Source organism: Frankliniella occidentalis, unplaced genomic scaffold (assembly GCF_000697945.3).
Source record: "Frankliniella occidentalis isolate FOCC.00 unplaced genomic scaffold, Focc_3.1 Scaffold62, whole genome shotgun sequence".
Classification (NCBI taxonomy): Eukaryota; Metazoa; Arthropoda; class Insecta; order Thysanoptera; family Thripidae; genus Frankliniella; species Frankliniella occidentalis.
Genome location: NW_026267192.1, coordinates 46911 through 72142, shown reverse-complemented (window position 1 = coordinate 72142; position 25232 = coordinate 46911). Strand labels below are relative to the sequence as shown.

The 25232-nt window shown below is 41.6% G+C and overlaps 5 protein-coding genes across 12 annotated transcripts in view; 3 read left to right on the top strand and 2 right to left on the bottom strand.

The window, feature by feature from the left end:
• The window catches only part of LOC113214061 (protein Wnt-11-like), a 10054-nt gene extending 4184 nt beyond the window's left edge, over positions 1-5870 (top strand). Inside the window, exons 2-4 of the mRNA XM_052268005.1 lie at positions 3798-4033; positions 4113-4585; positions 5234-5870. Coding sequence (XP_052123965.1) covers positions 3798-4033; positions 4113-4585; positions 5234-5725 — 1201 coding nt within the window. The 3' untranslated portion in view covers positions 5726-5870. The remainder of the gene's footprint in view (positions 1-3797; positions 4034-4112; positions 4586-5233) is intronic.
• LOC113214047 (DNA mismatch repair protein Mlh3-like) lies at positions 5787-11889 on the bottom strand. 2 transcript variants are annotated; one of them, XM_026433299.2, is made up of 12 exons: positions 11665-11889; positions 11376-11503; positions 10923-11262; positions 8069-10840; positions 7841-7995; positions 7626-7762; positions 7361-7545; positions 7158-7284; positions 6864-7072; positions 6636-6780; positions 6228-6379; positions 5787-6126 (listed from the first exon to the last, which is right to left on the bottom strand). In XM_026433299.2, the coding sequence occupies exons 1-12, from the start codon at positions 11752-11754 to the stop codon at positions 6055-6057; spliced, it is 4512 nt and encodes a 1503-aa protein (XP_026289084.2). In that variant the 5' UTR covers positions 11755-11889; the 3' UTR covers positions 5787-6054. The 2 variants fall into 2 exon arrangements, with proteins under 2 accessions (XP_026289084.2, XP_052123955.1); XM_052267995.1 differs by lacking the exon at positions 11665-11889 and having other exon boundaries at positions 11432-11503.
• A 198-nt stretch (positions 11890-12087) lies between these two features.
• Positions 12088-13756, top strand: LOC113214050 (survival of motor neuron-related-splicing factor 30). The gene is made up of 6 exons (XM_026433304.2): positions 12088-12279; positions 12468-12588; positions 12664-12793; positions 13008-13148; positions 13233-13359; positions 13441-13756. Exons 1-6 carry the CDS (start codon positions 12226-12228, stop codon positions 13579-13581), a joined length of 714 nt encoding a protein of 237 aa, XP_026289089.1. The 5' UTR covers positions 12088-12225; the 3' UTR covers positions 13582-13756.
• A 477-nt stretch (positions 13757-14233) lies between these two features.
• Positions 14234-20702, bottom strand: LOC113216439 (uncharacterized). Of its 5 annotated transcripts, XM_052268002.1 has the most exons (11): positions 20190-20325; positions 19897-20049; positions 19266-19587; positions 19163-19186; positions 18762-18905; positions 18544-18678; positions 17201-17334; positions 16893-17112; positions 16320-16786; positions 16011-16239; positions 14234-15922 (listed from the first exon to the last, which is right to left on the bottom strand). In XM_052268002.1, the coding sequence occupies exons 2-11, from the start codon at positions 19906-19908 to the stop codon at positions 15612-15614; spliced, it is 1998 nt and encodes a 665-aa protein (XP_052123962.1). In that variant the 5' UTR covers positions 19909-20049; positions 20190-20325; the 3' UTR covers positions 14234-15611. The 5 variants fall into 5 exon arrangements, with proteins under 5 accessions (XP_052123962.1, XP_052123963.1, XP_052123958.1 ...); XM_052268003.1 differs by lacking the exons at positions 19897-20049; positions 20190-20325 and adding an exon at positions 20560-20702; XM_052267998.1 differs by lacking the exon at positions 19897-20049 and having other exon boundaries at positions 20190-20342.
• LOC113214060 (SH3 domain-containing protein 19) lies at positions 20659-24752 on the top strand. Of its 3 annotated transcripts, none has more exons than XM_026433318.2 (8): positions 20659-20800; positions 21620-21722; positions 21808-21988; positions 22074-22346; positions 22433-22783; positions 22892-23095; positions 23188-23373; positions 23542-24752. In XM_026433318.2, exons 2-8 carry the CDS (start codon positions 21706-21708, stop codon positions 23671-23673), a joined length of 1344 nt encoding a protein of 447 aa, XP_026289103.1. In that variant the 5' UTR covers positions 20659-20800; positions 21620-21705; the 3' UTR covers positions 23674-24752. The 3 variants fall into 3 exon arrangements, with proteins under 3 accessions (XP_026289103.1, XP_026289102.1, XP_026289101.1); XM_026433317.2 differs by having other exon boundaries at positions 20672-20819; XM_026433316.2 differs by lacking the exon at positions 20659-20800 and adding an exon at positions 20826-20994.
• The last annotated feature ends 480 nt before the right edge of the window (positions 24753-25232 follow it).

Here is a 25232-nt window from a genome sequence, read left to right as displayed (position 1 = left end):
CAATAATAAATCAAGAGTAATCAGCTGATGAAGCTGTGCAGTAATTCAGGGGGCGGTGGCGCGGGAGGGAGAGAGAGAGAGAGAAAGATGGGAGAGGATCTTTGGCAGGGGTCCCAGCCGGAGAGAGACGTAAAGCGACTGGAACTTACGCATCCTATATTGCCGTCTTCACGCCTACATGCCTGTTCCGCGCGCGGCTACAGGCTACAGGTGGATGGATGGTGATTATACGGACTAGTCAAACGGATTATTGAGAAGGAATAATAAAAAAAATAAAAAATGTGCGCCTAATCATTCACGACCGTTTCTTCGTTATTAATATAATGAATAGGTATTTGGTTTAAATAAAATATTATTTGAGAATAAATTCATGTTCGCTTTTATAAATGTAATTCACAAGATTCAAGATGCATGGCGCGTGATTCATTGCTGTTTTCGTCTTCGAATCGCTGGGGATTGTATATGTATACCATTCAGAGCCTGTAATTATTTGGCAGCTGCGCCCGGTGAGGTCACAAGACAGTGAAATAACAGCAATCGAACAACCGCATAGTAGCAGTTTATGGGACCAACAAGGAAGAGGCGGTTTTCAGTTGACCGGTATGGGAAGAAGGGCAATGGCTATGCATCGCAGAACGTACGTACTGTGCACCCGACCAGGCCGCGGGAGTTCCGACTCGTTCACTTCACGTCGCAGCCCGCAGCCTCTCCCAATACAACGCGCGCCGCCAAGCCAAGCGCCGCCAAGCGCGCTGCGCTGTGCTCCCGCGCACACTTTGCTCATGGGCCACTTGGAGAGCTATTCATTAGCACCCTTCCCGTGTGTGCAGAAGGGAGAGGAGGGCGTCAACGCGCCGGCCGTGCTGCGTGCCGCGGGGACGTCTGCGAGCAGCACATGTGCGCCGGCAACGGGAAGGATAGTAGGAAGGAATTTACGCCAGAAAACTGATTTAAGTAATCATTAACAAAACGCGGGCGATGCGCGACGCGGTCGCCTCCTTTGCCTGCGCCGCCCGTTTGAGTGAAACGTTATACATGGAAGTGTTTTGAGGATCACCCCCGCCCGAGACGCGCAGACCGGCGATATGTTCCCGCGTCCAGCAGCAGCACGGCCAGAGCGGTAAAGCTGGAAATGAGCGCGCGCTCCTTCCCTTCCCCCGACTTCTGAGAAACACCAGAGAGGAGGATTATTAACGCGTTATGATGATCGCGGCACTCCGCCCCGAGCAGTGCTGCCCAGAGGTGCTGCCCAGAGGTGCTGCCCGACCCGACACTCACCCGAATCACGCGTGACCAAATGGAGTCGTCGCGCAGACGGGTAATAATGGCAAACGCCAGAAATTACCAGCCAGGGCAGCAAGCGCTTCTGCTTCCATCACAATCATTTTATTTTACCCAAGCTTTTACTCCAAGTTTTCTACCGTCATGAATTTCGTTGTCTCAGCAGCAGAAAAGAGGTTCTCACGCCCGCCGTGTATGACCAGCCGAGGTGTCGGAACGAGTTGTATTTACATCCTGATTCTCCCGAGTAGCTTCCTCCACCTTCTCGCGCACACGGGGTTTAAAATGGTTCCTTATTCAAATTCCGCGCCGGGGAATGGCCAGGGAGTTTGGTGTGTTTTGTGTGACGTTGTTTCCTCTTCTTTTTTTTTTGCGCCGCGCGTATGCTCGTTTTGCATCGGGGCGGGGAAAGAGAGACGACGGTCATGAGAAACGTACTTTAGCAAAGAACGCTATGCGGCCGTTGAATTGCCCGAGCCGCTTCGAGCTCACCTCACCGCACGCACCAGAACGGTGCTTCCCTCCGACACCTCCCACCTGCCCGATTAACGCAAAATTGCCATGATTGCATGGTCTTTACGTTACAGCCCTTCAGACTTAAATATTTTCGGGTCGAAACTGTCTGGCGCCAGAGTGCGGGCGAGACCTAAGGGCGAAAGACGGGGCAGCTCCAGACGGAAGAAAAAAAAAAAACTTAACAGAGCCGTCACGGCGACAAGCCAAAATCAAACCTAAAAACCATCCCAGAGTCTTCGGTCTTAGTGCGCAAAACGCAAAAATATAGCTAAGCTTTGATATCAAAGATTGTTCCTCGCATACTTGCCATAAAGTAGAGTATTTTCTGCCACATGCAAACCGGAACTTGGAAATCATCACGGGTTCTGGATTAAGTCCCGTGGAAGAAAGAGTTACATGTTTTATGAATTGTCAGGCTCTTTTAAATGTTTGGCCTTTTCTTATGACGCTGATCGTAATCGCCTAAATAGCGTCCACAAGCATTTTCGATCGGTTTCGAGAGATAACGTGTTCGTTTCACACCTTTGGGCGCCTTTGGGCCCGCTGCAGTGAGGCGTGAGGAATTCATAATGGTAATAATAAGGTAATGGGCGGGCACGGGCGGACCCACCACCTATGAGGCTGCCGGCGACGCGTCTGAAAAACCACGGGGAGGAGAAAAAACAAAATCAGGAAAAACAGCCAGACGGCTTTAACGCGGTTGGCTTTTTGAGAACAGGGAAACCCTACACGGACTCAACGCATCTAAAATATACCAGCAGGGTGGCTGACTTACGCCGCCGCACACTTTCGTAGTTATACTGTACCGCATGCACGAGTGCAGGTGGGTTGCCTACTCGCACGGGGCCATGAGGAGCCGTGTGGGCAGCGAGGTTAGGCAAACCCCCCACACTCGTGCATGCGGTACGGTATGACTACGAAAGTGCGCGGGTATTTTTGATCAACTTTGACAAAATGGGCGACAAATACAAACAGGAATATGACTTGTAGTTGAGCGCTAATAAGTGTGACCCACCCCTATCTGTCAACGGATTTCTTCGAGCTTCGTACTGGCGTGCAGGCGACCGAACCCAAGGCTGGAGGAGGCGGATGGCGCTTCTGGCGCTCTCGCCCGTCGTCATCCCGTGGGTCATCACCCCGCCCAGCCGGCCCAATCCCCCGCGTGTCCATCAGGTTATATGTCCTTTGCTTTGAAAAGCGCGTGCAAAAAAAGTATTCGGAATCCAGTTAGCAGGTGATTCATGTCAGCGGGGGGACATGCATTATCTACTTCGAGGAAGTGAAGAGAAAAACTGCCCATCGGTGAGGGAGAGGAGGGGAGGGGGCGGCGCCGGGGCCCTGACGGTCGCGAGTTGGACAGGACGGGCGGGACGGAGGAATGCCCATGAGAGACTCATGCCGCTCTCGTCGTTCCGAAACAAAGAAGTTTGAAAAATAACAACCGGGAGCTGGTACTCGAACCCAGATCGGCTGCGGGGACGTCGCCGGCCCGTCGCGCCACGCGCACATAACTCATCCACGTCATGTAAGTTGTCAGGACGTTCTCTCATCGATAATGCGAATCCATTCCAGCGACGGCGAACGGCATTCGAAATGACGAATTAGGGGACATTCTTCGGTACAAGAAATTTGTCATATTTTGCCCCGCTTCCAAGCGTGGGTACCAAGCTTTTCTACGCCTCCGTGTTGCGGGTCTGCATGCACTCCCTGGGTCCGCAGGCCACGCAGAGGGCCGTGGCGCCTACTATCATGGCGACACCTTGAGGGCGCAGGGATGAGGCATGAGGCAAGCTACAACCGATGGAGTTTCTTTGATACAATTAGATGTGTCTGGTGATGGTCCAGTCTCTTGGACCCAGCAAGTAGATCGTCTAGAAGACAAGATTACCCTCCGCACCCGCATCTCTTAACCCCTTCCCCCCACACAAAATTTCCTCCTTCAATTTTGTAAAAGCTGTGGGGATTGCAGGATGCTCACCCTTGTTCCTCTCGCTCCGCAGGGTGCTGAGGCACGCCCCGCTCAGCGGCTGGAGCGGCTCGTCCTGCGCGGTGCGCGGCCGCTGGGGTCTGTCCGCGCGCCAGGCCGCGCTCTGCCGCGGCGCCCTGGACGCCATGCCGCAGCTGGCGCGCGCCGCGCAGCTCACCGTCACCACCTGCAGGCAGCTGTTCGCCGACCGCCGCTGGAACTGCTCGTCGCTCGAGAACGCCCCCGCGCTCAGCCCCGACCTCTACACGGGTGAGTGCGACTGCGGCAGCCCACCCTCCCGGACCCATTCCCATTCGGCGCTTGCTTTACATCGTGATTCCTGCTGCAGGCACCCGCGAGCAGGCCTACGTGTACGCGCTGAGCTCCGCGGCCGTGACCTACTCGCTGGCGCGGGCGTGCGCCCAGGGCGCGCTGCCGCACTGCTCGTGCGCGGGTCCGCCCCGGGACCCGCCCAACGGCAACTTCAAGTGGGGCGGCTGCGGCGACAATGTCCGCTACGGCGCCGCCCTGGCCAGGCAGTTCGCCGACGCAGCCGAGCGCCGCGGCGGCAAGACGACGCAGCAGCGGCGGCGCCAGCATCACGGCGGCGGCGAGCGGCGGCGGCACTGGGCGCTGCCGCCCACCCCCGCCGTCACCTCCAGCAAGCGCCGCAAGAGCGTCGACGGCGACGGCGAGCAGGAGCGTGCCGAGGAGCAAGGCCACCTGGACAGGGGCAGCGCGGGCGGGCGCCGCCGCCGCCTTGGCAGAGCGAGGGCGCACCTCGCCCTCGTCAACCTCCACAACAACCGCGCGGGGCGCAGGGTAAGTCAGCGCGCTAAACACTCCAAGTTCTGTTCTATGGGAGCGTGGCGACGCGTGGCGTTTGCCTCAAGTTGCTTCAACTCCAGCCGATTCAGATTTATTCAGCTGCTGAGCATCGCAAGGGGCGCTCTACGGGGAAGGGAAGCGACATCAAGGCGTGACACTGAAGCGGCTCAGTTCAAGACGCTCTAGTTTCGGAGGCAAGCGAGTAAGGCATTTTCCTACGTCGCGCCTCTCGCAGAACATCCGGGATTATCTCGTGTAGCTACACAGGAACAGGACCAGGTCGGAGAGCGATTGGCCAGACACCGCCTATGGCAGGTAACAGGTGTCACACACACGACCGATTCGCGCCGTCCGCATTCGCATTGTACCGTGTATCAGGGCTTCGACACAACAGTGCTGCGGGTTTGCATACCCTTGGGGCCATGGGGCCTTTCGCGTAGAGCGAGTAGGCAACCCAGCATACCGTTGTGTCGTGGCCCTGACACACGGTACTGCCCGAACGAGTAGGCAACCCGCTCGCCCGCGGTATGTATGCTAGGAAATTGGATACAACTCACCCAATGCGGACGGCGAGCAGCGGGGAGGGGTCGGTCCTTCCCTCCGTGCATGCCGTAACCAGACCCGACCCGATCGCTGTTGCAGGCCGTGGAGTCGAGCGAGGTGACGCAGTGCAAGTGTCACGGCGTGTCGGGGTCGTGCAACATCAAGACCTGCTGGCGCGCGCTGCCGCGCTTGGCCGACATCGGCCTTCGTCTTCAACGCCGTTTCGCCGCCGCCGTCGAGGTGGTGTCCCGGCGCACCGTCCCCGCCGGCGTGGGGCGTCGCCTGGTGCCTGCCCAGGCGCCCGCGCCTGCGCCCGCCGTGCGGACCTACTCGCAGGACGACCTCATCTTCCTCGCCAAGAGCCCCGACTACTGCCTGCCCGACCCGCGCACCGGCAGCCACGGCACCCACGGCAGGGCCTGCAACGCCAGCTCGACCGGCTTCGACGGCTGCGACAACATGTGCTGCGGGCGCGGGTACAGGACGGTGGCCGTCGAGAACGTGGAGCGGTGCCAGTGCAAGTACTACTGGTGCTGTTATGTAAAATGCAACACATGTAAATCCTGGGTGGATGTGCATGAATGCCTGTAGTTGAGACAAATTGCAGAACAGGCTTCAGTAAGACAAGTTAGATATGATGTACAGTGACATGTAAATTGACTTTGTAAATATATATTGGATATACATTAATATATTATATCACAGATAAAATAAATTGATATCTATTTATCCTAAATTCATGGTTGCTATTCATTTACAACTGAAATTATCAATTTGGTAAGAAAAATGGGATTAGACTAAAATAATACTATTTTCACAACCTTGATTGTCCCAGAGCTCTGGCTCATAAACAACATTTGTTTAAAAACTTAAAATAAAACAATTCAAATTACTTTGTAGGAAACAAATAGTACACAATTTCAGAATTTAACATGAGGGAGGTGTTGTATTTGTCGCATTTCCAGGAGCTTTTTGAGATTTGGTTTAGCACGCTGCAAAAAGAGCAACAAAAAATTGATGAAAGTGAATTTCTCTTATTCTATGCTTTGTACCTAGAGCATAAGGAATTTTGTGATCATTTTTTTTTACTCACCGGTAGCTTTTCTTTCAGCATAGAAAGGTCTGCAATGGGCACAAGAGCAGGCCGACCGTGAGCACATTGGAAAGGAAGTTTACATGTTGATAGATTATGAAGGAAAGCTTGACAGTCTGCTATAGTCAGAGAGTGACCAAACTTAACAGCCCCTGGCAAGGATAGATGGAATTAGTTTTGATGCATCATGAGGAAGCAACTAAACAATGGTTTCTCCTATGAAAATCACTCTAATGAAGCTAAAAACTCTTTGGACATGTTAGCTTATGGCAATTTTTCAAAAGATTTATCATTGTTAGAGTTACTAAAATACAAAGCCAAATTGATTTGTGAATAATTGGTGGTTTAGTTTGTGTTCTAGCTATATAATCATAATTTATCACAATTGCTAATATAATATCTATGTACCTCGACAAGCCTCAGAACTTATCACATTCTGAATAATTTTTGGATGGTCTGTTCCAACACCTCTTGTGTTTAGGAGTGAATCAACTTGTTCTCGGATGAGACTTTCAAGATGTTGCCGCAGTACAGAAACTCCTCTGCCAGTCACCTGTGTAAAAGATCTCAGTGAAGATCAAAGAATTAAGACAGAAAACCGTTAATAGAAATACATTTATTTTTTTGATGAGTTACCTCTCTATTTTCTCTTAGTAGGAGACATGTAGGCACTCTTTGCACCTCTATGGAGCTAGAATCAGAGACAGTGAAGCAAAATCCAAGCTGTTCCATTTTCTTCTTATAGCTTTCTAGAATTCTTACTTCAATCATACTCAAAGGTAAAGGTAGAGATGGTTCGACAGAGGATGATCTCCAGGTGGCTGATCCATCATGCTGTTTATATGCTTTTAAAAACAAATAATAATGAAAATATTTACTGAGAAATTGGAAAGTGTCTAATTGATTCACGAACAGACAACCTAAACTTGCCTTCCGTCAGATTTTCCACACGAATGCGTTCATGGACTGCATGCTGATCAAACAGTACAATAACTTCTCTGTTCAAATTATGTGCTGCTATTGTGACAATGAATTTATTATCTAACTGGCCAAGCACCTAAAGAAAAGGAAGTAAAATTCGAATTGATTTTGCTTTGTGGTCATGAAAAATATAAGGAGAAAATGCTACCCACCCTCAGTTTATGGAAGATGTCTTTAGTAAAGGTATATGGAAAAGCTACATTATAGATCTTTATATCAGATTTTGATAGCTCTTGTACACTTGCATTTTTTACTTGGCTTTCAGCAGCAAGATTTGAAGAGAACTCATCAGCCTCAGAGAGAAGCTGATCAACAAGAGGCCAAAAATCAGTCTGATCTGTAAAATGTGAAAATAAATATATCAAACAATACTAGATAGATAAATGATACTTCCTTACAAAAAAGGAATACTCATACTATTCTGTTTTTTGTCCCACTTTATGAATGATAAATCTTCTTCCTTATGAAATAGAGTAATGCTTGGACTTGTGCTAGGCTCATCAGTAAGTTTGTCATTTAATATGGGTGACATGCCTTTGGGAAGAAATGAAAACCTAGAAAAATGTAACCATAAACTAACAAGAAACTCACAAGCTAGTATTGTAAAATTAATACCAAGTGTGGTACCTTACCGATTGCTGAACTTAAATTGGACACTTTCATCATTATTTGGCTTAAGGTAAGTGGTCATACCACTATCCTTGTGAATGAAAAATGGTTTACCACTGTGATCTTTTCTTTCAAGCCAAACAGTTTTAGTGGTATCTTCAAATCCTGCACGATTTTCCTAAAGGATGCAAAGAAAGATTAAAATATGAAATAACACACATGAAACTGACACAAGGTTTTAGATTTCTTACACAGTCTTTATGATGATTTACAACTGAAATTGATGACATTTGCTCACTTTTGTCTACAATTAGCGAGTCAGAGCTTTGGGAGTCTGAGACTGAATTTGGCAAGGCCTGCTCACTTTGACATTCATGCTGAGGAGTGTCAAAAAAGTTGCCATTGGAAGTAGTAAAAGTTTCAAATGTAGTAGAAGGAATCTCTGATGTCATTTTCTGTTTTTCCCTAACACTATAACTTGCAGACTCTGCCTCTGAGGATGTAGCCAGATGAAAGTCACATTTTGCAGGTGAGGACATTCTGAATCCCGGGAGAATGTCTAATGTCACTTGCTGTTTTACCCTATCACTACAATGTGCAGACTCTGCCTCTGAGGATGTGGCCAGATGAAAGTCACATTTTGCAGGTGAGGACACTTTGAATCCTGGGTGTGTTACATGACTGGATATATTTCCATCCTCAGCAGGACTTTCAAATGAGTCACAAAATCGTTTGGTGTTCTGACCCTGACTGTCTTCTGACTTACGTTTCTCAGAAGACATTGGACTCATAGAATTATTTCTCAATAAATCTTTATCACTTGCAAAGCTTTCTTGAGATGAAGGGGGTGAGCTATCATAATCAACTAATTTTAAGATTTTTGCTGTTTTGCATCTCATGCTGTTGTTTTGAATTCCACACCCATCAACATCTATGACATCTGAACTACTAATTTTACATGTTTTTGAGAGCTGTTTTCTATTTTCTGGTGGGAAAACATCAAAGAGTGATTTTAACATATTTCCCTTTTCATCTGGTTTCCTGTGATCAATAAAAATGTTGTCAGAATTTCTGTGATTGGATTCACCAAAAGACAAACTTATTTCAGGTGATTCCATGAGTTTTTCATTTGTCTTTGCAAAAGCAGATAAACTGTCAGAATTAAAACGATTACTGTTGGCTTCCAGAGGTGAATCAAGCTGTTGGATGCTATCATAACCAGTTAATAGCATGTCCTCTACAGACAAAATTTGTTGGAAACATCCTTCAACATGATCATTTGTTATGGTTTCTACACCAGATGAACATGAGGTGTCTAAATTTCTTTGGTACAAATCAGTGGGTGATGGTAAACTCTGATCAAAATTTCCTCGGAAAGATTGCAGTTGATTGTTTTCAGTAACCTTTAACTTATTAGCATCATTGGAAACAATACTATCCAAATTTTCCATTGGAGCAAGATTTGCATTGGCTGAGTCAGTTAGTATTGGACAACTTGCCTCACTCTTTGACTCAGAAACATCACTGCTAGCCATAGTAGCAACAATAGACTGCATGTCATCTGAGTATATGGAAGGAGAAGGTGCACATTGTGTTACTAACATCAAGGGGTTGGAAGTATTTTGCACCTTTGGTTGAGAATCAATTTTGTTTCTCTCTTGTTGGCTCAGGCCTTTACCAACAATTTGACCTTGTGGTACTCTGACATACATGTTTTCCCTTCCCTTTTCCGCAAAATCTTTTCCCACTTGGTCCGCACCACATGGGTGTTTATACAGCAAAGGTTTCTTTGAAGAAGTATTAAATGAAAACTTGTTCAAATTGCTTAAAAGTTTCTTCCTTCTTATTTCTTTAATGCTAGCAAGAGCATTGATAGGGCTAGAGGGCGATGATTTCCAAGGAGGTTTCTTTTCAAGTGGCCACTCTGCACTTTTTCTAAAACCTTCCTCAAATCGAACAATCTCAGAGAGAAATCCTTTCACAGGTTTAGTTTTTGTAACTGATGAAATTACAGGTTTTTTAAACAAGAAATTTGATTGGCCTTCTAAAGTTTTGGGATTTGGGGGGGCACTTGCAATAGATGGAGTTTCTGTGAAACATCCCTCATAATTTCTTAATGTTGGTGCACTTTTTTCTTGATACGCTTCTTTATTTGAAAGAGGTGGACACGGTTGTTCAGTGAGAGCTGAATTATAAAATCTTCCTGAATTGCCTCCTCTTCCTTTTTCTTGAGACTCTAAACTACTGGAAAAAAGTTCAGAGCTGGCAGTTGAAAAAAAACATTCAGTTGGGGACTTTTCAGATAAATTAACACGGTGTCTATTTGCAGGCAAACTATGAATAGCTCTTGGAAGGTCTCTTGTACTTATTGACCCTTTATTCGCTTGGACATTTTGTCCACCCAGAGCTTGTTCTCTTGCAAGCTGATTTATTTCATCAATAACAGTTTCCACTTTCCTGGGGGGCCAACAGTCAAATCCTTCTTCTTCAGTCTCAGAAGGACCAAGCTGACTTTCAATGAACTTTCTTAGAAGTCTTTCAAAACAACTTAGCAAACAGTCCCAGTTACAAAATTCAACAAGTGTCTTTTTAGGGTCAAGGGTTATGTCATACTCTGAAAGAGGGCATATTATATTAAGCACAAATATGGCATGTTTGTCTCGTTTGGGTGGTGAGAAAGCCAGAAAAACATTATGATTGATTTCTTTCGAAATTGGAGCATGAGAAACATTGTTTGATTTTAAAATTGCACTTCTTGACATAATAGAATTCACAAGTTTGTGAATTTTGGTTTTGAGAAGTAATCTTTTGTTTACATATATAAACTGCAAATTTTTTAAAAGGTGAGCTTCATTTGATATGTATCCTTCTATGCAAAATGGACCCATACTTTCTTTGACTGGAACAAGAGATTTAGCTATGCTATTCCCATACAAGGTACTAAACACTGATGGGATTTCACTCACTCTCTGAGTTTGCATCATCAGATCATTATTGACATCATTTCGTAATGAAAAAGACACCTGCAATAAAAATTATATACAAAAGCATATGACAATCAAAAGCAGCAATTGCTTCAAAAAATTCTGTTTTGGTTGTACTTACATGAGGGTTTATTAATGCCACAGCCTCCAAACTTGATTTCACTTCCTCCAAATCCAGCGCGGGTTTGATTCGTGCTCTCCTGACAGGCCGGTTGTACAAAAAGTCACCAACAGTGATGGTAGACCCCCAAGATGCTCTATGATGGCGAGATTTTCCAGCTTTTAGGGCAACTCCTTCACTAAATACTTTACAGTAAGTGTCTTCAGTATTTTTGCAACGTGAAACAATTGTCAAAGTACCGCAGACATCTTTTATACTTGACATTGCTTCTCCTCGAAAACCATAAAACTTAAGATTGCCCTGAAGATCACGCATTGAGTGGCATTTACTTGTCATGTACCTGACAAAGAAGAAATTTTGCTAAATACCGTAAACTTTTCTTTTGGTGATTAGGACTACAGAAGACAAGAGATTTAACATTTAAAATTAATCTGAAAATATTTAGAAACTAACCTGGTTCCAACAAGATTGATGTCGGAAAAATTTAGGCCACAGCCATTGTCAATTACCTGAATTCTGAAGTTTTTTAGATCTATTCTTACAGCTATGGATGTCGAACCTGCATCAATGGCATTTAGAACCTGGAAACACAATAAATGAAAATTTTGAAAGAACTGCAGAAGAATAAGGAAGTGAGCCTTGGAAATATTACTTGCTTAATTTAATGATAATTTGTTAACAATGAAAGAGTAAAAAATAAGAAAAGATGTGCTCCCATGCAATTCCAACCTTAATTACGTACCAATTCAATCACACATTGAGCTGTTGTAGTTACTGTCACATCCGTGCGAAGGGACGAAACAACAGCTGACGGTAAGCGTTGAATAACCATGGCTGAATTGGGCCTAGTCGTTCTTAAGTTAACGATAAAACCATAACATTTGTTGTCCTAAACACCGAATTTTTGAAACAATTCTGCTCAAAACAATCGCTGTAGCTATCCATACGCAAGCGTACCAACCCAAATTTGACAGCTGACTACTTTCCATCAATGAATTATTAAGATTGTCTTCGAGAATAAATTGTTCTTGGATGTCCAAATATTGTACATGCAAATACAAATGTATGGGAAAGATTTAAAATGCACTGTGTCGAAAAGGGTAACATCACCCATCACCAAAGCCAAGCCAACCTAAGAACGAATAAAAACACATCAGTCCATTCCATTTCTTCGTTTCGAGAGCCTGTCTGTCAACAACTTCTTGGGGCTTCAGATGGAGTGATGGTTTAAGGAAAAGCACCTTGTCTGAGCCAAATCAACCTTAGATTTCAAATCAGGACGCTAGCCTTTTAATCGACAGATATGGCTGAAGATCTCCAAAGCAATCTTCAGAACTATCAACTTCAATTGCAGCAGGTAAGTTTCAGATTATTCAGGATGCATAATGATTTCCTTCCATTTACAAGAACATTTCAATGCCTACAGTGTTAGAAGGTGTTTGCCTTTTGCCCCAGACAAGCAAACATTTCTGTAGACCCTCCCACATTGTTAATGTTTACTTTGCCTTGAGCCACCCCTAACCTGTTTTTGTGATATTTCCCTAGGTTGAGGCTGCACTTCTCACAGACCCTTCAAATGAAGAGCTCATCAAATTAAAAACTGATCTCGAAGAAGTTATAGATTTAACGAGTGATTTGATTAAAACCCAACTTCTTGAATCAGCTGGTGAGTGGTTAACATTGACGCCGCACTCTTAGTATATTTCTCCTTATTAATTTTTGTGATATCTACTTAATACAGGTTCTAGTTCAGAAAAGGAAGTTAAGGTATCCAAACCACAGGATACAGAAGAACCAGATTTGCCTGTATTAACCGCCAAAGAATGGAAAGCTGGGGACAAATGCCTTGCAGTTTGGAGTGAGGATGGACAGTGAGTATCTCCATAGTTTCTGATGGTAACTATGTTAGAAGGTAGTGAAGTGATTTTATATCAAAGGAGTGCTGTAAACTACTATATCTTAGTGATATCAGGAAGATGTTTTGACTTCGCTTCTTCCCTAGGTTGATTTCTTACATTCTTCTATTTTTAAATTTCCTAGATTTGACATTTTAACTGTGTTTGAAGTATTTTGTTTTCTTTACAGATATTATGAGGCTACAATTGAAGAAATAACAAATGGAGAAGATGTGTCAGTTATATTTGATGCTTATCAAAATGCAGATGTTTGTAACATAAATCTACTGCGTGAAGTGTCTAGCGCTGCTGATTCTGATCCCAAAAATAAGTAAGACCCTGGGTGCTTTACAGTTAAGAATTAAATGTCCTTTTTTGTACTCTCAGTAATAAAGCAATTTATTTTGTATCATAGGAAACATGCAATGTCAAAACAGAGAGAATATCAGAAGAAGAAAAAACAAAAGAAGCTGCAACGATTTAAACAATTAGAGGAAGACAGAGAAACAGAAAAGAACAAGTGGCTTGCATTTGCAACAAAGGTATCAAGATTTTTCCATATTATTTTTAAGTTGTGAAACTCACGGAAAATGTTGGACAATAATAAACTGTTTTCCTTGCAGAAGAAGGGTGGTATTGTGAAGAAAAGTATATTTGCCTCTCCTGAGTCTGTATCTGGTCGAGTAGGCATTGGAACATGTGGAATTGGAGGGAAACCCATGACTGAATTCACATCAGCTGAAAAATGGAGGAAGGGGACTTAGAAAATTACTGGTTTCACTACACATTTGTTCCAAATCAGACTTCAAATTCAAAAGTAACAGACTCACTTTTAACTGTTTCAAACTCCTTATGAATTGATCAAAGACTTTCTTTTAAAATAATATTTTCTTTTTGTGTACATATGAAATAAAAATGAATATTCATGGTATGTTAAAATGGTTGTTTTATTATGAGCTCTATTCAATTAATTGATAGGTTACAGTCATGTATATGATACTTTTGAACAGTTGTGCTGCAAGACACTGAACTGAGTATTTTTCTGAAAAGTGGAAAATTTCAGAGGTGAGACACTTAAGTGTTCCTAAATTGAACACCCAAGAGCAACAGTGAGGAAATCTTCAAATCCAATTGTAATGTTTCCGGTTTGATCCTTGTCCCGGACGCGAAAAGCCTCTGCAACACACACAACAAATTTAAATAAGAATTTATCTTCTGAAGAATACGCTCTAGAATGTAATCTATTTTTTTCAAGATACAACATTGACAGAACTCAAGCATTAGATCAAACCATTTCAAATTACCTTTCACCTATGTAAAACAACCAATACAACAATAGTAAATTTGAGGCAAGAACTTTGTTAGTATGTGCAAGATCCAATAACTGCAGTGGAATGGGTACAAATACTACAGAAAGAAAACAATCAGATATTTATTTTGACCAGTTAAAATTGGCTTTACATTTAGACACACGGAAGACATTGTAAAAAAAAAATTATTTTGTTTCACTGGGTAAAATGGGTTAAAGATAAAGAAAACAACAAATTTTATTGGAAGAGCCTCTATCAGTTCTAATAAGAGGCTGATGGCTCTCACCAAAGTTTCAAGAGAGAAAAATACATTTTCAGAAACAGCTATTGATACTTCAATTTTGTTAATGGATTGGGGAGGAGGGAAATTTCATAGCAGTCTTAACACTAAACAATAACCACAAAGGAGCATGACTAACAAACAACACATTGGAATACTTCGCAAAGGCGCGACAGCAACAATAACAAGTCTTTGCAAAGTACATAGAAAATAGATAATTTTTCAAATAAATATCTTGTATAGGTATTTACATGTAACAATATCACAATGTGCTATAAAGAACATGGCATATAAAAAAACAACATATTGAAACTAGATATCAGTCAACTTTGGTGAAACAAACTATTTATGTACTATATAGTTTGACTCAAATACCGTAGGACCCATTAAGAAATTCATGGAAGAAAATCAAAGATGAATTAATACGTAAACAAGATAATGTTTACTGTTTTAAATGACCAGAATGAAACTGCATTCTCTTAGAAAAATAGTAGGTAACTAAGACGTCGGGAATATAATACATGAAATGATTTGGTACATGCTTCAGAAAATCACATTGCCTTTTTAAATTTTAATTAAGTTGGTAAGGCACACATTTCTAGAAAAATTCGATTTGGGATTTGCACACAGTTGTAAGGATATGATATGAGAGTGCTGGGAAAACTTGATAAGGACTGACCCAAGAAGATGTCCCCCCTGAACATTAAAATAAAACGCATCTCAAAAGTAAAGAAAGTTAAGTCAAATAAGAAAGCTATTGCAGACTCATGTTTAAAAATTAGAGAAATGCTTAAGACTGAGTTACAATTGGCTGTATCATCTTAAGAGATAAAACAGATAACAAACAACAGATTTATCTTATACAGGTTATTTCTGCCTGCTGTAGTTTCAAAAATGTTTTAGTGTTCAGGAATAAATGCTACTTTAGTGGTATAAACCAGGGTCAAACAGTTGGTATGTTCTCTGTTATTTCTTTTAAGGCAATACAGCCTTAAATGCTGCTCAGAATTTTAATTACCCTCTGTACAGGTAATGGTAGACCACGTTGTCTTTCAGTACTACAGACCACAGAACACCAAACTAATATTTCTATGAACTGACTTAAAGAAGAATCCGTTAAACAGTTAAAACAAAACTAAATTGCACCTCAATCAACAAGTTCGTAAACATAGTCAAAATACATGTGGATATGGACAAGAGATGGTTAAGCAAATTCCGACAACTCTTTTCTGGAAGTACAATTTTTCACATCATTTCTTGAATTAGACTCAGAAGTTACATCTGAAGCTGATGGTTGTGCAACAATTGGAAGAGCAGATAGGGCTGCCACTATATTTTTGTATCTTGAGTAACCCTTGTGTTGGCTGTCAGGGTCCCCAACATCTGCACTTGCAGCTTGAGCTTTGTACTTAGCAATATTTCTTAGTTCCGAAAGACGTGTATTCATCTGTTTCTTAATAGTAGTATTTTCTTCAACCTTCCATGAATTTTGTTCCGCATGAAACCTTGCATACTCTGGAAACAAAACACAGAATTGGACTTGAAAATAGGCCAAAAAGAATAGAAATTGAAGATAAACCTAGATAGATAAATTAGCACTCACTCAGGATACATTCAACCGCAGGTCTATAAAGTGACGGTCTTTGTACATCAGGTTTACCATATGGCCCTTTAGCAACATTTCCTTGAACCGAACATGACAGCAAATATGGCATTTTGAAGATGGCTTCCAAACAACTACGGGCGACAGAACTATGGCTCTTTTTGCTCAGGATGTTGTCCATGGCTGAGAGAGCTACGTATATCCTAGAGCCAGGACACAATTCACATACCTAAACAAAATAATACAAGAAAATAAAAACTAATCATTTGTTTTACCAAAGTCTAGATATGGAATATGATTCTTACTTACCCCTTCTACAGGATCAGGGAATAGGAGTTGCTCCCTCCCTATTCTGTCTACTTCATCTTCTATTGGTTCAGTAACAGTCACATCTTGTAAAGCACTACGTTGTATATCACAGTCGTCCTTCCCTGAGGAGTGAAATTCTACTTGGTCAAAATTTAAAAGAGGAGTATGATATGGTGATTCCTGTCCTTCTGGTAGATGTTCATCTTCTGGCCTTTCCATCTTTATGTGGGTGGACACATAAGTTCCATTTGAATGAGGTATATCACAATCGTTCCACTGAGCACTTCGAGGCTCTAAGAAATTTCTTGCTGTGTTAATGAGAGAAACTGCCGGTCTGATAAGGCGAGTTTGAATGTCAGCTGGACGGATTACGGGCGGTAACTTTTTGGCTGGTTTAGTAAAGAGAAGAGGTCTTTTTTTCAAAGTTTCTACAATTTCTTTGGCAGATGAAAGCCATGAAGACAGCTCTGGAAAAAAAAAGTAATGTGAGAAACGGTGGTTTGGAGAATGCATTGGTTAAGAGTTTATGCTTTAGGTTAGGCTTCTGAGAGCAAGTAGAAAAACAACACAAACCCAGGGCATCTCTGTGTTCCTTGATAAGACGTTCATTTTCTTCCTGCAAGAATTTAACTTGCCTCTCAAGGACACAATTTTCGTCTTGCAATTGCTTGTTTTCTTTCAGGAGCTGAACATTATCATTCACTAGCTGATTCATATCTTCCCTCAGTTTTTCATTCTCATTCCTAAATTTGTTGTTATTATTATAATTACTATGACTAGTATCTGATTCCTGCTGAGGTACACATAAAAACAAAGAGGTAGATTTAGATTGAGGCAGTACTATTACTGGATATATAAGGTGGTTTAGAAGAAACACTAACACTTTGATCATTTTGAACATTGTCTGGCATCTCCAATCCATTTTGCAAGTATGTGTCATCTCCATCCTTTAGTTTCCGTTTTCTCTTTGCTTTATCATATGGGGGGCCAATAGTCTGGCAGTCTAGACCATCGTCTAGAAAAAAACAAAACAACAGGAGCATAAGACAATAGGTAATTGAAATAGAGGTATTGATTTCTGAGTTATAAGCAAAGCTAAATAAATCTTATACCCAGGTAGTGTTTAAGTACATTGGTGTAAAAGTTATAACAAAGATAAGATAGATAGATAGATTTAACACCCCTGACCACAGCCATTCCTGTACTAAGTAATTCCTGTTCAAAACAACAACAACAACAACAACAAAAAAAATGACCATTCTGAAAACGAGAACACTTACTAAAGATTATGAAGTTTGAGATGGATAACATTCAAGACTAGATTTTTTTATTTGTTTACACACACACACACGCACACATATACGAAGACGCTAATATGTTACCAGAACTTTAAGCTTGAAACTTTTAGAAATGAAAACTAGAATTCAGGAATGGCGCAACCAGAAGCTTCATGGTGTAGCAAGTTGCAAGCAATGCATGCCGTGTCGGTCTAAATAAAAGTTTAAACAAGAATAACTTCAGAAAAGTTTCCACTTTTATAATGTTCTTAAAGGTTATTATAGTATTTGGTTGAAATGCAATATTTAAATGATAAAAAGTCTAGGTTGAGATGTTAACTTACTTGAATTATCATTGCAGCGGTGTTAACTTTGGCTACTTCAGGGATTTAATCTTCTGACTACCCCCACAAAACAGATTAGATAGGTTTTACTTTTATAAAAGCCATTCTGCTGGCTGCGCTTTTCCACTAGATGTATGCTAAAACTGTAATGTGCTAACCATACCTCAAATATCCATAAGACTTTCCCTTCACAACAATTATACTTCCGCTTGACCAAGAATTTTTCTTTTTTTATAATCACCTTATGAATATTCAGCTGTTTTGTTTTTGAGAGATAAGTATTTGGCACATACACAATTTTGGTCTCTGGTACACACACAAACAAAAATAAACAAAAAAAAACACGGCAAATTTTGCCCTAACGATTGTTTAAAGGTCCGCAGTGTTTAATATAACCTTTTCTACATTGGATCCTGCACATTTATTTGGTTTGAAATTAGAGTACCTATCTCCTTGAATCAATACAATTTTAGAGATAAGCTCTTTGAACCTTACCTGTTATGTTTGTTGTCTATGATCGTAATTTCTTAAGATATTAAAGTAGCTTACTTACAGTAGGACATACATAGAAGTAGTTCATTACTAAAATCTCACTGCACTCACCTGTGAATCTTTGAACCTGCACACATAGGACAATGAATTGGTCCACTGAAATCTTGGTATGGTTCTCAGTGTCACTCTTAGTTATCAGAAATTTGATGAATTCAGGAGTGAAACGGAACCCCATCTGCTGGAAAGCTTGGGATAGATAAAGCAGGTTGAATAGTTGAGGCACATTAATATACACTAATGGGCAAATAAGCAAGTAATGTTAACCATACCTTGAGCTAACTCTGTTTCCTCAATATGTCCTGATTGGTCATGATCGTAACTGCGGAATGTGCCAAGCCACTGGTTTATGTAGTTATAAAGTTGTTGGAACTCATTAATGTCAATTGTTCCAGTTTTGTCTCTGTCAAACATTCCTAATATGAAAAAAAGAAATACAATCGATATAGTTAACAGATTGGTAACCAACATGGTTGTGTGTAAAAGCACAGGTGCCATTGGGTGACATGTGAATGAGAAACTGTTAACATAGATACAAAGCTAATGCAAAATAAAAGTTATATGCCAGGACTTTTGATAAAATTGTGTATGTACAACTGTCATAATAGTATTTTTGGAAAGATAAGTGACTGTATAGATGTATTGATTTTTGAAAATTATGTAACATTCATACCTGACTTGTCCTTATCAAACATGCCTGCAATAACAAAGTCAGGCCTTCAAAATTTAAAACTATGTATTACATCTAGATTGAAAGCTAAAGATACTTCACTTACCAATCATCAAATTACAGGCTTGATCAGAAAAGTTTTTTCCCTGGCCATTTACTAAGGCTGCTTGAAGTTCTTTCGCGGTAATTTTTCCAGATCGATCTCTATCTACAGCGTTGAACCATTGCTGAACCTCTGGACTGAGACCGCCTTGCACTCCTGCACCCGGGTTTTGAGGTGGATAATTTCCTGGCTGTTGGCCACCAAAATAGTTTCCACCATAACCACCTGGCTGGCCTCCAGGATAGTTTCCAGGTTGTTGGCCACCGTAGCCGCCCTGCTGGTCTCCTCCATAACTCATTTGAGTGCCGTTCACACCTCCTAAAGACTTAAAATTAAGAAAATGAGAAATAAATGATTAAAAACACATAAAAAATATTAATAATAGTATTAAGATAGAAAAAATAAAGTATAAGAGACGGAGTCAGAGAAGTGAACTGACACGTACAGTATAGTAGTAGGATTAATATCATAACATTTTCTCAGAGCACAAGTTATGAATCAATAATGTCAAATTAAATAGAAATCAAGGAAAAAGATAAGAGACTTGAAAAGCGTTTAGTTGTGATAGAAAAATCTATTATTGTAAGCGTAAGAGGTTAGGGTTCTGGCTTGTCAAAATGAGGGATCTACTCACTGGATAAGACATGTCTCAAGGCACTTTAAAACAATAACAGTACAATAACGGCAAATATAATTCAGTCGGTAATAAGCGAACAGGGAATGTTGTGAAGTAAAAATCCGAGCAAGTGCTCTCGCTGACAATTGATAATGAAGTTAACGTTGGGTACTGAAAGAATAATAGAGCACCAAATATAACAGTTAAGATGAAAGTAACAAAGTGTGACCTAACAAAGAGACCGTAAATTTTACTCTGACAGACAAAGGACAAGAAATGTAAATAAATAAACAAACTGGGTGCCCACACACCTGTCTCAAGGTCCTAGACTCTAACCCACTGCCATCCATGAAACCAGCGCGTGTCTTGACGATGAAAATGCCCTCGATTCTAGAGGTGCGAAGGGAAGAGGAACACCTCGTAGCAACCACGGGGGAGTGGGAGGGGAGGAGGGAGGCAAGTCCACGCAAACATTTAAACTTGAACAGATTATCATGGACTCTATGCGGAAAATTGCGCTCAACCAAAGAAGCAACAAGCTTTAAGTGACCAAGGTTGAAAAAAGAAATTGGAAACCATTTTCTTTCTCGGTTTGGTAAAATGGCTCTTTTTTCTTTTTAGATCTACACGTTGGCGAAACTGAAACCACTGCTGCCAATAAAGGTATTAGGGTTTACTCACCCTAGGTCCGGTGGCAGCCACTACCGCAACAGGCAGCTGTAGCAGCTGTAGCAGCAGACATCACCCCTCTCTGTCCCACACCGACCGTTAGAGGAGCAGCTGGTTGACATTTGGGCGTGTTGCAGCGGTTGCTGTTGCACAACACAACGGACGCGGGTTACCAACTCCAACGACAGCTGGCTTTGGCTGAGCTCTCTGGGCGATAAGGGAGCCTGGCGGGTCCCTGAACACTTCACGCCTGGTAGGCGGTACCCCATCGGGTACGTTGTGGAGCTATTATACACTGCGTGTGAAGTCGTTATTTGGGTTCGGTCTGCGGCCGTTTGCCATCCGCGTCCCATACACCTGCTTATCGCACCTGCACTAGTGGCAGCATTTGTGCTGATGTTGATGACTACTGTGTAAAAATGACCAGTAGGAGTAAATATCCTTCAGGTACGTGCTGTTCGAATTTTATGGTTTTGGAGAAGAATATCAAAATTTTCCGCTCGTTTTCTCCGAGTAATTTGGCTCGGCTCACCTTCAAACAGATGAGGTGTATTCTGTTCGTAATGTGGTTGGTTTTACAGTTTAGTGCGAATGTAGATCGAAGTATAACCTCTCACGAATGAGGGTGTACTTTGAAACACAAATGTAAATTGTCATTACTAAAGTTAATCTTGTACACCCAGTTTCGTCGTAGTTGTTACGACGCCTGACTTTTATTTCATTTGATGTTTATTGTACAAGAAACGTACATTTAATGTACTGATCCACTCTCACTTCCTGTCAGCTCCCTTTGTTTACTCAAAGTTTGTATGGTTTGACACTCTGGTTTACCCACAGCTATACCGCCATCCAATCCATACAACCATTTGATCGTATACATTTCAACTCCTTTTAAATATGGTTAGCCTGGGTTTTAGCTAGGAGGAAGTATCGGAAGAAACCAGAAATGAAGTGTTAATCCTCTTTATATACCCATCTGCTTTTTAAGAACGTTTTCTGCCACATCCAATTCTGTTTGCAGCCATGTCAACAACTTGTTCACTTTATGAATATTTTTTTTCTCTCTATGTAGATCTAAAACTACCAGTCCGCCCTGCCCCAGCTCCACCTCCTGGTCATCCAGCTGGTCCCTCCATTGCAAAACCATCATTCACATTAATGGAAAGTTGGGAGAGGTAATATCAAGTTCTTAGTTCTTTTTTTTAGTGCTCATTTTGTAATGCCTGACACTTGTTTATTTTATTTCTTCCCTTTCCATAGTTTTGATGACTCCTTTAGTGACTCATTTTCGAAAAAAGGACCTCCTCAGCTATCAGCATGGCCGGATAGTCAAACTCAGAAAAAGGTTCCACCACCCAGACCCCCTCCACCAAAAATTGCTTTAATTAAACCAGGAGGAAAGTCTGGTGGTAAACATAGTTCTAAATCAAATGCAAAGCAGGTAATACATGTTGCTATAATTTAGGTCAGAATTTATTGTGGATTACTTTGATTGCCTATTCTATCAAATATTTTATACTCAACAGGCATCACGTCCCACTGAGCTGTTAACAAACCTTTTCTCTCGTCGCGGACAGAAAGGTGAATCACTCCACTCTCAAGGCTCTGTAGGCTTTAGCAACCAAAATGTGACTGTCCCCCCAACTACAGTTTCTACTGCAGTGGCTACAGCTTCTTTAATAGACCTAAGCTCTCCTCCTAGTTCGCCCACACCTACAACTAGATCTTCTAGTGATGGTTTGAGTGTGGACAGTTTTGGCAGTGATGGCACCACATCACACAGCCATCATCACTCTCAAGTCAGTAACCTTATTAATGATTCTTATTCACGATCAGTGCCCAGTGATATAAGTTTATTTAGTCTTGCAACTAATTTTTGTTTTAGGTTGAAAGTGGCTTCGAGGATGATTCCGACCTTTTTGGAGGATTCACTGCAACCCCAAGCCCAGTTAATAGAGATCCTTGGGGTTCATCCCCTTCCACCCCAAGTGACCTATTTTCTCCTATTAGCACATCTACTGCCTCTTCAAAAAGTCCCTGGGGCCCTGCTCCACAAGACCCTTTCTCTCCTCCCAGGAAATTCACTGCATCCCCCACTCCAACTCCTGCAGTATCATTATCTACCACCGCATCAACTCCAGGAATTGTGGCTTTTAAGCCAACTATTATTCGACCAAAAATGAAGCCTAATGGCTCTCCATCTCTGAGTCGTGCCAAGTTAGCAGCATCTCCATTAGTGAGTACCTTAGTTTCGTGTATAAATTCACAACTAGTTCATGATACTATCATTTCCACCACAGATTAAGTGCCGTAAATTTACTCACAACCTCTAATTTTCTTTCAGCCTAATTTGCTGGATGATGGCCGTTCTGAATCTCCCCCCATGCCTTCAATTCCCCCACCTGCACCTCCATCAGAACTACTTAAATCAGACACATTTTCATCTGCCATGGGAAATTTGAATCTGAAAGAAAGCACGAAGCAAGGTCCACATTGCATTGCCTTGTTTGATTATGAGAGTTCACATCCAGATGATTTATCTTTTATGGTATGGCTAATTTACAAATTGTTCACTAAATTGTTAAAACATGTCTGCATCAGAATTTTTTTTTCTTATTGTCCTATGCTTTTTGTTTCTAGGAAGGTGATACAATTTATCTAGTGAAAGAGATGGGAGAGTGGTTTAGAGGTCGTCTATGGAATAGAGAGGGTATTTTCCCTGCAAGTTTTGTGAAAGTGGTTGTTCCACTCTCTGCTACAACTGCAGTATTTGCTACTGCTCTCTACAACTTTACACCAGAAACTTGGGAAGATTTGGATCTGCAGGTCAGTAGTAGATAACGGCTAGCACTTAAAAATTTAGGTTTATTGATGCTCAGCTTATTCTCTAATTTTTTATTTTTTTGAACAGGAAGGTGCTCAAGTTCAGTTATTGTCCAGGATAGACAATGATTGGCTGTATTTTCTTTCTTTCTTTCTTTTTTTTTTGAACAGGAAGGTGCTCAAGTTCAGTTATTGTCCAGGATAGACAATGATTGGCTGTATGGTGAATGTAATGGGAAACGCGGCCAGTTCCCTGCCACCTTCATAGACAATGTGCCTTCGAACTTGCCCATGCGCTCTTGACCCTGGAATGTCATATAGGTTACTATATTTTAGTTTTTATAATGTGATATGTGCCAGGCCAGAACCAAAGTTTTATTATTGTGCCTGACAAGTATGTTATTAATTTTAACCCGTATTATTTCTCTACAATTTAAGTTGTGGAAACCAATTTAAATTGTTGAAAAACTAGGAGCACACATAAATGTCAAAGGGGGGTAGGGGGTAATCGTCAAATAATCTGTCCAGTTATGAGTGCATATAAGCCAAGCTTGCATCACCCTTAATCATTACCTCTACGAACTGGACAGATGTTTATTAGCAGTTTACTTGATATTCATTTTATTGAAACTTCTCTTATTTTGTTCATAAAATATACTGGCCTGTTTTATTATTTGATTGGCCCTATAGCATGCTGTTGCATAGTATTATCCTACTGCAATGCTTGATTGCTCAAATTTATTAGGGTTTTCCACCTGGAACCATGCATTGTTTGTTAAACAGACATTTGTTCATTTAGTTATTAGTAAGATAAGGTATGTCTCTAAGAGATGTGGTGGATTACCTGTGATATGAAATGTTTTACTGTAAAACTGTTTAGCATGCTTCTTTGAAGTACCCTCTAAGCATAGACAATAGAGATGAGATTTATGTTAAATTTCCACCATGCTATTCAGATATCAATTTTTAATCATTAAAATTGATAAACGAATCAACTTTTCAAACCTACAGAAAAGCGACTACTGTCCTTTTCTAGGCTCTGAAATATCAAATTTTTTAGTGTGTGATTTTTTTAAACAAGTGTTTGCCAATCCTAATCTGATATTTAGCTTTGGCAATGTTTTAGATTTTAGGCACCTGTTATTATTTTATTTACTCAGCTTTGATTTTTTAAAGAAAAAAGTACTGAAGCAATTTGTGCAATACTAATTTTTATGTGAGCGTCAAAGCCAGGTCCAAATAGTTTTGAGAGAATTTTTGTTAACTGGTAACATTTCTGTGTTCTTGGGTCCTTTATTGTTATCCATCAATATTTTGTACAAAACTTTCAGTGACCAATTTTTTTAGTGTTTTGCAATAGACTGTGTTTCTTAAACAAGTAATTGATAGTTTCTCTTCACCGCCTCAAACACCCTCATTGAAAGCAAAAAAAACGTTTTTTCTTTACCGTACTCGTCTTCGGCGCACGATATTAGATCGACCTCGTACATCTATGCACCTAGCTTCAGCGAGGTCCGGGTATGTCCGAACTTCATAAGCCTCCCACCGAGCTCGGTCTGTTTCTCTCTCTACATCACACGACCGACCGATCGGCGCAGTTCGGGCTAACCGGCTAACCCCTTTATTTGACCCATCCTACACTCACCAGGAAATTCACTTGAATCAATCTAAACTCTTCCGTTCGCCGGCTTGGTCTGGCTAATAAACTGTGCATCGCAATGCTTGTCACAGAAAACAAAAAGGGAGGGGGGGGGGGTTGTCACCGGTGTCACGTTTCCCTCCTTCCTTCAGACAGTCTCGCGTCGCTAACCTCTTGTACAGACAGTCTTGGGGACTGTCTAAAATGATCCCCACACCTCATC

Excerpts from the sequence above, each read along its gene's own strand:
- LOC113214050 (XM_026433304.2), top strand. The coding sequence starts at position 12,226 with ATGGCTGAAGATCTCCAAAGCAATCTTCAGAACTATCAACTTCAATTG. Across the intron at positions 12,589-12,663 it reads CCAACTTCTTGAATCAGCTG|GTTCTAGTTCAGAAAAGGAA; the intron begins GTGAGTGGTTAA and ends TACTTAATACAG. Across the intron at positions 13,360-13,440 it reads GGCTTGCATTTGCAACAAAG|AAGAAGGGTGGTATTGTGAA; the intron begins GTATCAAGATTT and ends TTTTCCTTGCAG.
- LOC113214047 (XM_026433299.2), bottom strand. The coding sequence starts at position 11,754 with ATGGTTATTCAACGCTTACCGTCAGCTGTTGTTTCGTCCCTTCGCACG. Across the intron at positions 7,285-7,360 it reads ACATCTTCCATAAACTGAGG|GTGCTTGGCCAGTTAGATAA; the intron begins GTGGGTAGCATT and ends CCTTTTCTTTAG. Across the intron at positions 6,127-6,227 it reads TGCTGAAAGAAAAGCTACCG|CGTGCTAAACCAAATCTCAA; the intron begins GTGAGTAAAAAA and ends CTCTTTTTGCAG.
- LOC113214060 (XM_026433316.2), top strand. The coding sequence starts at position 20,967 with ATGACCAGTAGGAGTAAATATCCTTCAG. Across the intron at positions 20,995-21,619 it reads TAGGAGTAAATATCCTTCAG|ATCTAAAACTACCAGTCCGC; the intron begins GTACGTGCTGTT and ends CTCTCTATGTAG. Across the intron at positions 23,096-23,187 it reads CAGATGATTTATCTTTTATG|GAAGGTGATACAATTTATCT; the intron begins GTATGGCTAATT and ends TTTTGTTTCTAG.
- LOC113216439 (XM_052267998.1), bottom strand. The coding sequence starts at position 20,228 with ATGGATGGCAGTGGGTTAGAGTCTAGGACCTTGAGACAG. Across the intron at positions 18,679-18,761 it reads GGAAACAGAGTTAGCTCAAG|CTTTCCAGCAGATGGGGTTC; the intron begins GTATGGTTAACA and ends ATCTATCCCAAG. Across the intron at positions 17,335-18,543 it reads GCAGGTTCAAAGATTCACAG|ACGATGGTCTAGACTGCCAG; the intron begins GTGAGTGCAGTG and ends GTTTTTTTCTAG.